Source organism: Blastocystis sp. subtype 4, assembly GCF_000743755.1.
Source record: "Blastocystis sp. subtype 4 strain WR1 chromosome Unknown seqid_0088, whole genome shotgun sequence".
NCBI lineage: Eukaryota > Bigyra > Opalinata > Blastocystidae > Blastocystis > Blastocystis sp. subtype 4.
In genome coordinates, this window is record NW_014569459.1 from 24808 (window position 1) to 34464 (window position 9657).

Consider the following 9657-nt stretch of genomic DNA (forward strand, 5'->3'; position numbering starts at 1 on the left):
AAATGATTTTATCTCAGGTCAACATGTATCTATCCTTCTACGTGAAAGAAACACAAACATCAACAACCAAATCATCCAACTGACAAGACCAACTACATCCTTACCTCCTCCTATCCGTGATACGAAAGGATTTGCAGAATGGAATTCTAGAACATCATGAGGTAGAAACTCGAAAAACCGCGGTTCTAAACTGGGGAAACTGTTGCATGTATAAGATCTTCCATATTTTCTTTGTAAGCTTCTTGTTTTTTGTGACATAATGTCTGTTGAATTGCCTGAGTAGGATTTCCTTTGGTCTGAATGACGTTTTAGTTATTGTAAGGAATTGTTGAAGGCCCTTCCTGAGCCCGCCAACGTTTGGAAGTACATGCTGGCCCTGACTCAGATTCCTCGTGGATCGAACATGGGAGATGAGATGTGGAGACATCTTAAGGTCCGTGAGTTCCTTCAGAAGAAGGCTGAGGAGCTTGGTTGCGAGACCTATGTGGATCAGGGTGGTAATCTGATTGTGAGAAAGGCCGCCTATCCTGGTTGCGAGGACAAGCCTACTGTGTGCCTCCAGTGCCATATGGATATGGTCGTCCAGAAGGATGATGATGTGGAGATTAACTTCGATACTGATCCTTTGACTCCTCGTATTGTGGATAACAAGTGGCTGATGGCTACTGGAACTTCCCTCGGTGCTGATGATGGTGCTGGTGTTGCTACTTGCTTCGCCATTCTTGAAGATAAGACCATCAAGCACGGTCCTCTGGAAATTCTGGTCACTCGTGATGAGGAGACTGGTCTTTACGGAGCTGCTGGACTTGAGGCTGGAGTCCTGAAGGCTAAGTACATGATCAATGTGGATTCCGAGGAGGAGAACGCTGTGTGCGTTGGTTGCGCTGGAGGTTACACCATTCATATGAAGCTTGCTACTCCTCGTGCTCCTCTGAACAATGAGGTGCGCAAGACCATTGTGTTGAACAACTTCCTTGGAGGTCACTCTGGAGTTGATATTGGTCTGGGTCGTGCTAACTGCATTCATGTGGTTGGCCGTCTGCTGAAGGCTCTTTGCTGCCCTGTGCGTGTGATTAGCATTGAGTGCGGTACTGCTCACAATGCCATTCCTCGTAAGTGCGTGGTTGAGGTAGCTGTTCCTGCCGATAGAGTGGAGTGCTTCGAGAAGTGCATGAACAAGCACTGGGAGGAGTTCGCCAAGGAGTACAAGCCTATTGAGGCTGATGCCACCATGACCATTACTGAGGGAACTGGTAGCATGGATCCCATGACTGCTGAGGCTTCTCAGAAGTTCGTCAACTTCATCAATGTGTATCCTTTCGCTGTGATGAGATACTCTGCTACTGTGAAGGGAGATATTGAGACTTCCACCACTCTGGCTATTGCTAAGTGCGAGAACCCTGAGACCATTCTGTTCGTTGCTTCTGTGCGTTCCTTCGCTCAGAGCCAGATGGACTGGATGTACAACAGAATCAAGTCAATCTGCGAGATGGGAGGAGTGGAGCTCTCTGAGAGAATTGGAGCGTAAGTAGTGTGTGATGGTTGAGTGCTAAATCCATTCGTATTTCCACTTGTTGGATATGGGAATCCTAGTTAGCAAAGAGGAATACGTTATTATATGAGTGACTGTTGATTGATTGACTGCTTACTTACCCATAACGGAATATAACATTATTTAGATATCCTGGATGGGAGCCTAATATGGAGTCTCCTCTGACTAAGGATGTGGTCGAGGCTTACAAGGTGGTCACTGGAAAGGACCCTCGTGTGTACGCTATTCATGCTGGTCTGGAGTGTGGTCTGTTCATGGAGAAGTACAAGGATCTGGATTGCACTTCCATTGGACCTACTCTGGAGCATCCTCATAGTCCTCAGGAGCGTCTCCTCATTGAGACTGTTCCTCGTTTCTTCAAGGTTGTAGTTTATGCCCTCGAGAAGCTGGCTGCTTAAGTTGTGTGACATAGTGTTTGTTACAAAGAAGAGAATCAGGAAGAAAGATTCCATAGGAAGCCAAATCCAGCTGTTTGGTGGCAAGAATGAGTTGGTTCACAAAGGGATAAGTAGGAGAGACAATAGAGAGGAATTGTCTATTATCATCCACATGGATCAGAGAGGGACACACACAAGTACACAAATTACTGACCGTCATCTTATTGACACTTGAATAGGTCGAGATACGATACCAAAACAAGCACAAATAGAGAAGATTAACAGCATTGATTTCAGGGAACTTCTTAACCACATCCAGAACGCTTTTCATATCCTTAGTTTGATTACATTCAATTATAGCAGGAAGAAAAGAGATTGGGATCATTCCATCATCCTTGAAATTGAAGAGAGAGATGAGAAGTGATGTTAGTTCCTTGTAGCCAACAGTACTGTGTATGCATGAGTAATCACCCTACACACTAACAAATCACTTGTAATCCTACATTCTTGACTCTTGTTGCATAGTTTGTTACTTGAGCCTTCATACCAGGTTTCCGAAACACTCCTTCTTCACAAAATGCTTTGATTGAAAGCAGTGTTTCACAAATGTCCACATACGCTCGAATCAAACACTTATTTCGCTTCTTCGGAGTTGAGACTGGTTCTAGACCTGTTCTGTCAAAACATACAGAGTTCAAGCGATCATCACGTAATTCGATGTACGATAGGAATGATTTATATGTACGGTCTGCAAGAGGAAGGAATTGTGGGCATAATGATTGTACATCAGTATATGTATGACACGAATGAATGAGATTCTAGTGGTTACAAAATCAGACCGATTTCTACCAAATCTTGTTGACTGATTTTCCGTTGATTTTCCCAAATACCTTCAAATTCTTCCTTTCCCCACTCCAGATACAGATCCAGGACATTCAATAGTTCATTTCGTCTCTCACTTGTCTGCAGTACCAGATCAAAGGAAGATTCGCTCTGTTCCGACACGATGGAAATGCATCGTCCTTGAACACGTTGCTTTTCGTACTCCAGCAATGCTTCAGGAGGTGAGTCCATGATTCTCTAGTAAGTAACCCTTATTCCACACACTGTACTGTGATCGATGCTAATGGGATCGCCACTACGTTCTCATCTCCGATTGAGAACATCGCCGAATCTAAGAATGGACTGAGCCAGAACTTCCCCAAACGGTACATTCGTGTTGTAGCATGTTTCACGTAAATTGACTCGATTGGCAGAAATAGTGGCAATTTTGTCTTTGGAGGTTTCGGCAGTCGATGCACACTACAGCCATAAGTATTGGTCTCAGGAAGTAATCCGAAATGAAACATCTCTCGAGCGACAGTCTCCAAACGATGCAGATTCTCCAAGGAATACGTGTATCCAATCAATTCTCCACAAACAGGAGGAATGCCAGAATACAGTAGAACTTTGAATTGTTCCATTTCCCGCGGGGTAGGATCATCGGGCAGAAACGCTTCTCGTTGACGAGATCCCACAGCATGAAGGAGAGCCTGAACGAATTTCACCAGAAGTTCACAGTTGAAATGCATGTAGAAGAGCGACTGCTTGGGACTAATCAGATACGCACAGCTAAGCGCAGTTGGGAGATCTGAAAAGTCACCTGTCACAGACTTACGGAAGAGTGAACAATTCCAGATGAAACGAATCAGATAGAGAAGTGAGCAACGAGCTGTACTCTCCATAGAGAGAACATATGTGTATATGTCATCATCTGAACCTGTTTTTGTCAATTCCATTATTCGGGGATATTCTTGTTCTGGAATCAAACCACCTTCTAATGATTGAATCCAATCTTTGAGTAAGGCAAAGAGAATGAGAGGATTCTCCTCTCTGTCAAGTGCTTTGTAATCACCCTGTAAATTAGAAGAAGCAAGGATAAAGCCTACATGGAACACGGATTCTTTGAGTTGAGCAGGAGGAGTAGGTAGATTCTTAAATGGATCCAGAAGGAAGAAGGCATGACGTCGAGTGAGAGCAGTGATGAAGTGTTCGAGAATACGAGGAACTGTATGCTGTGGGCAGCGATCTAGAATAAGTGAGTAATAGTGAACGGGTAGTGTGAGAGTGAAGATGACAGAGTGTGAATGTGAAGGTGACAGAGTGTGAGTGTAAGAATGAGAATGACAGAGTATGAGAGTAACAGTGATAGAGTGTGATAGTGACAGTCACAGAGTGTGACAGTGAAGTCAATAACAATGCTAATCAGTAACAGAATGATAATGAGTCAATTTACAATACTAATCAGATACACACTTACATTCAAGATTCACATTCATTGGTGATGATGATGATTGAATGGTTCTTTCTTCAATAAATGCTTCTAAAGACTGTCGTATCATACTCACCACATTCATGACTAATTGATGTATTCCATTCAATTCATTCTCATTCTCAATACGCACCAACTGGTTCTCATCATTATTCAGAATCTCAGTCATTACCTTGTTCACCTCATCCATCTTCTCCAACATCGACATGATAAGTCCTTTTCCCATCAATCTATACCAATTCAAAACAACCTTCACATAGAAACACCAACGATTCCTCTCACATCCTAACTCACATTGTAACACAATCTCACGTCGACTTGTCAGCAAGATTCGCAAACATGGCATTCCAGCATCACTTTCCAAGGGATTGATTGACAATACCTCACTCAATTCAAATGAACTCTCACTTGCCTCACCAACACGACTGAAACACAAACGATCAAATGTTATTGGTAGACGTAAATATCGACTTTTTTGGGAGCGGTTGTTAAACAGACGTCGTGAAAAAAGTGCACCACGAAGCAATGTAGTTGTAACAGTACGGGCAGTTTCATCTGTATTGTACCAATCCATCAACACGGGAGTTTCATCAGAACCGAAATCATTTCGTTTTGAAGTAAGAAGATTGTAATGATTGAGTAAAGAAGCTGCATATTCCAAACGTAACACGTTTTGCAAGGAACAATTGAAGATTGACAATTGAATCGTCTCAGAGTAAGCTTTGTCTAATTGCACTTGGGAAAGAGGAAACTGTGATTCTTGACGAAGAATCAGTTTCAACGCGGCAAATATGATACCTGACATCTAAATATCAAAAAACAGGACGATTTTAGTTACTTGAATCTCATTAGAGTATAATGCAGATTTGATGTACCAGAGAACATAAGAGAACAAATTGCTTGAAGGTAACACGATAGAGAGTAGATAGCAGAGTAACTCCCATCCTCGTTTTTCACTACTCTGTTGCATATTTGCTGTTGTTTGCTTCATTAGAAAGCAGAAAGACTCATCAGCAATAGCCTGATTCGATGTGACAGCGTCCGTGATGAGATCGAGGATTAGAGCTGGATTGCCTTCAATAGGAAGATCCCTCATGTACATCATAATCCGCTTCTCTACAGATAGAGCTGTGATGGTATCAGCTTCTGGGAGAGGAATGAGAGTGGTGATGGGAGCTCGTGGTGAAAAGTTCATTAACTCGATGTCAGACTGCTTTGTACGACGATCACGCACAAAATACATTGCAGCATACTGAGCAAAAGAGAAATTCGGAGTCGAAGATGAACTCTCAATGTGCTTGTAGATGCTATCATTAGGAAGAATATTCAAGAAAGGACGATGAATATGAAGAGGATTTGTAGAATTATAGTCAGCGTAACTTGTCAACTATCAATCAATCAATCTGTCAACATTTACTGAAGATGGCAATCCTTTGACATCACCAGGAAGAGAATCATCTATTTCTTATTCAAATAGAATCTTATACGAATTAACGACATATTCTCCGTTCCAGTCTCACTGAAGTAAATCATCGAGATCTCCCGCTTCTATTTGTTATGGATCATTTGGTAGGTTACTTGAAGGACTCCATATTCTTCAAGATATCGTGCATAGAGATTCACTCCATCCTCAATGTCTGACAGAATCGACAAATGATCGGACAATGGAATATGATATCTTCGACGAACAGATTCGAGAGCCATAATATCTTCTTTCGAAGCCACCTCTTTCTGAAGAACAGATTCCATGAAAGATCGGTAGAATACATGAATCATATTCTCTGTTGAGAATGCTTTATATCAAGGAAATAACAAAAAAACAACAAGAATCCGACGTACGAGATTGAATACGAAGCGGCGTATGCATACCATAACTACCCGATCTACCTCGTTACATATAATTGATTGAACAATACCGTATCGATTCCGCTGAGATCCTATCGATAATACCGTTGACAATTTCATACCTTCCTGAATGATGAAGGGACCGAGACCCTCCGGTATCTCGTCGAAAGTTACGCTGATTCTCCAAGTTCTGAAACAGAGTTGCTGTCGATGGCTGTCGCTTTACAGTTACTGGTAGAATTGGGACGATGCAGTTGCTTGGGAAAAACCCCTTTATATTGGAAGTATTGATACCTGCAGCCCATCCACTTTCATACTGCCGCAACACATGAACGATGTCATTCACTTCCAGAGAAAGCTGACCATCATTCTTCTTCTCGTATCTCAAAATAACTCTAGCAAACTGGAACATCATTCCGAACACACAAGAATACGTAATTACAAATAGGAGCATTTAACGACTGCTCTGAGTCGGTTGATATATTATCCTTTACTCCCATAGGAACGGACCACTGTGCTTCATGAGTGATCCTATTAAAGTAATACACTCTCCCAGTTGTTGGATCGTTGCACTTCACAAGAGATGTAGAATTACTCATCAATTATGTAATATAACATAGATCCAAGATACAACGGTTTCTTGGAATTCCTGATATCGTCAGTTATCCCATTCTTCTTCAAGAATGCCGAAATTGAGAAATAAACATATGAAAACTATTCGAAAGAAGATGAATACGAAGAATGGGAGGAAACGAAACAAACGAGGTTATACAGAGAATCAATGTATATTCGATCCTGTGGATATGATGTAGATCATTTTGACGGATCTCTCTGTAGTGGTTATTGTCACTGTTCCATACTCCATTCCATTTTTACAGATAGTATTGACCCAAGAAGGATACGGGTATTCCTGGCTAGTTACACATGAAGATGGAAAACAATTTGGAGATTGTGGAGAACTGTTCGCGATTCTTCAAGTATTATGCAACTCCAAAGCATTTATTGAGTTTCTATGTACCTTCCGTCATTATGCATATGCTGCTAATCTATCCAAGAAATCCTATTTCCTTCTCGTGTTTAGTTCCTTCCTTCGCGGTGAATTGCAGCGATTCAACATAATCTTTAGATATTGCATTTGCATCTCGAGTTGTTCCATCATCTGTAGAAGCGACTCGATTCATTACCTATTGCTGTAAGTGGATTCCTGAGTTACGAGGTCACCTCAATCTTCCATCGTTTCTCTCCTGCTATATGAAAAAACTCGAGAAGGAATTAGCTGCTGTTAACGAATATCTGTTCCGAATGTGGGCTGGGAGATCCATCGACAAGTCGTCTGAACCCTTCAATATTTGTAGAAGATCCTTCACTTTCTGAATCCTAGTAACAAATCCATTGTGTTGTATTGCCAGTATCTCCGATGCTACCAATCTTCATCAATACTCTCTTTATTCGATTCCACTTCCCATCTGTACGGTAGATAAAACTCTTACTCTCAATCAGACACTTGTGCCACTAAGTGTTCCATATTTGTCCATTGAACAGGGATTACGAATGATCGACTATCCCATCTCATCCTTCGGGAGATGTCTGATTCTTCGATGTGAGTCTGATGAACGGAATTATTCCATTCCGCCGTTCTTCTCTCTTCAATCTACTTCAGACAATATGAAAGTGGTATTGTACTCGATTCGGACAGTAGTGTGTCGAGAAAAGGATACAGTAGTAGTCTATAAACGGTTGTTCCATCCTATGTGGAAGAAGAGTCAATCAAGGCGAATCTATGATGTCCATTCCATTGGTCAATGGGTTCGGCAAGAAGCAGATTCTATTCAAGAAGTCTCGTGGAGGCAGGTACAACGTCTTTGTCCTTTAGCAATCCATTATGAGAAGATTGAGCATTGAATTGTTTGTTTGATAAAAACGTGACGATTTTTGTCATCAAGCAAAAGAAGCAGAACGAAGGATTTTGTGTCGCTTTGACTGATTTTCTGATTGATGCCTGTATGAATTTGGATTTGAATTATTGATATTAAGTATCTTGATAATTACAAGGTTGTTCGCGGAATTCTCATTCTGGATGAAGAAGGGAATGCTATTGTGAAGAAGTATTATACAAATGACTTTCCAACAGCTGAATCACAGACGGCTTTTGAACAGCAAGTCTTCAAGAAGTTTAAGCCTGGAAATTCCAAGGAAGACAGTACTGTGTTGATTTCAATGGATTAATGGTGTAGCAAGTATTGGAATCTTAGATCGCTATGTAGTTGTTGGAAAAGGAGGGAATGACTGTTCAATCTTCTTTTATGGCTCAGAGAATGAGAATGAAATGATTCTAATATCAGCAATGGATGGTTTCTTTGAAGCCTTGAAGCTTTTGCTAAAGTAGGTACTTTATCAACAAATAATGAACAGAGATAAACTGGAGCGTAATGAAATCTTGAAGAAAATGCCTTCTATGTTCTTGCTGATGGATGAACTATGTGACGCAGGGTTTTGTATAGTGAATTGGCTTTGATGAAATAGAGTGTTGAAGGAAATTGACGCTGGTATCTTAATACGTAATGTGGAAATGCGAATGAAATTGTGTGTTTTTTTACAAACAGCAGTTTTGGGATGTATCCTATTACATAGGAACATAAATCCTCATGCAGAGAATCTCCTCACCATCCTGGTCATACATCTGACACTCAATGGAGTAGGTTCCCATTGGAGGCTTGATGTTAAAGATAGCCTTCTCAACAACGCTGACCTTTCCAGGTTCTTGAGGACAATTAAGACCGTTAATGTAGATGTTTCCGCTATTCAGAGGAAGATTGATGGTAGAATCCTCGCAAAGACTTCCCTTCTCTTCGACCATCTGCACACCCATGTAAGAGGCAGTAAGCTTCCATACAGCACCTTCAGTGATAGTCTTGTCAACCTTTCCATATCCGTACACAGTTGTATTCTCCTTAGGAACAACAGGATTATTGATGATCTCCACAGAGTCGAAGTATCCGTGAGCCAAAGGTCCAGAGCAAAGTTCCCAGGTGATAGGACCAGGAGAAGCGAGAACAACCTAAGTAAAAGTAAGGTTATAAAACCTACAGCAACCACAAAAAGAGCAAAAATGAACTTCATGAAATAAAAACTGGTGGAGCGAAATGAGGGTAATGTAGAAACGAGATAAGCCAATCAACACTGAGGATCTCCGTTTCCCTTTTTACTCTAGTCTCAGGAAAGAAGGTGTATTGAAGGTATAGAAGAGTCCTACTAGAATGGAAATGGATCATAGATGTTCCAGAACAGCTCTATTAGTACATATGTCTTAAGCAACGATTCTCCATTCACACACCTGCACACCCATTCATCATGTATTGAGCATCCCCGAGCAATCTATTTTCAAAAAGCACCTCCATCATGTCCTGCTGACCTCTGTACACTGTGTATCTCCTATTCTTCTTATCGTTCAATCCTACCTCCTTTCATCCCATACAAGTGTTCCTAACAATCAGGTTGTGAAAACAGCATTCCTTCCAACAAACACAATCTTCACAACTTCCTTATTCCTCTTCAGCCATAGCAGCCTTCTT

General features: G+C 41.3%; 6 protein-coding genes across 6 annotated transcripts; 2 read left to right on the forward strand and 4 right to left on the reverse strand.

The window, feature by feature from the left end:
- Positions 1-259: 259 nt before the first annotated feature.
- Positions 260-1950, forward strand: JH06_1611 (aminoacyl-histidine dipeptidase; the record flags this gene model as incomplete). Its single annotated transcript, XM_014672498.1, has 3 exons — positions 260-279; positions 313-1524; positions 1680-1950. The coding sequence occupies 3 exons, from the start codon at positions 260-262 to the stop codon at positions 1948-1950; spliced, it is 1503 nt and encodes a 500-aa protein (XP_014527984.1).
- JH06_1612 (Rho GTPase-activating protein 5) lies at positions 1910-2474 on the reverse strand (the record flags this gene model as incomplete). Its single annotated transcript, XM_014672499.1, has 2 exons — positions 1910-2401; positions 2433-2474. 2 exons carry the CDS (start codon positions 2472-2474, stop codon positions 1910-1912), a joined length of 534 nt encoding a protein of 177 aa, XP_014527985.1.
- Positions 2475-2754: 280 nt separating this feature from the next.
- Positions 2755-3707, reverse strand: JH06_1613 (hypothetical protein; the record flags this gene model as incomplete). The annotated part of the gene is made up of 2 exons (XM_014672500.1): positions 2755-3009; positions 3042-3707. The coding sequence occupies 2 exons, from the start codon at positions 3705-3707 to the stop codon at positions 2755-2757; spliced, it is 921 nt and encodes a 306-aa protein (XP_014527986.1).
- A 501-nt stretch (positions 3708-4208) lies between these two features.
- On the reverse strand, positions 4209-5773 carry JH06_1614 (hypothetical protein; the record flags this gene model as incomplete). Its single annotated transcript, XM_014672501.1, has 4 exons — positions 4209-5045; positions 5079-5627; positions 5658-5698; positions 5728-5773. The coding sequence occupies 4 exons, from the start codon at positions 5771-5773 to the stop codon at positions 4209-4211; spliced, it is 1473 nt and encodes a 490-aa protein (XP_014527987.1).
- A 2307-nt stretch (positions 5774-8080) lies between these two features.
- Positions 8081-8600, forward strand: JH06_1615 (coatomer subunit zeta-3; the record flags this gene model as incomplete). The annotated part of the gene is made up of 4 exons (XM_014672502.1): positions 8081-8086; positions 8120-8285; positions 8320-8467; positions 8498-8600. The coding sequence occupies 4 exons, from the start codon at positions 8081-8083 to the stop codon at positions 8598-8600; spliced, it is 423 nt and encodes a 140-aa protein (XP_014527988.1).
- A 108-nt stretch (positions 8601-8708) lies between these two features.
- On the reverse strand, positions 8709-9205 carry JH06_1616 (phosphatidylglycerol phosphatidylinositol transfer protein precursor; the record flags this gene model as incomplete). The annotated part of the gene is made up of 2 exons (XM_014672503.1): positions 8709-9143; positions 9173-9205. The coding sequence occupies 2 exons, from the start codon at positions 9203-9205 to the stop codon at positions 8709-8711; spliced, it is 468 nt and encodes a 155-aa protein (XP_014527989.1).
- Between the last annotated feature and the right edge of the window lie 452 nt (positions 9206-9657).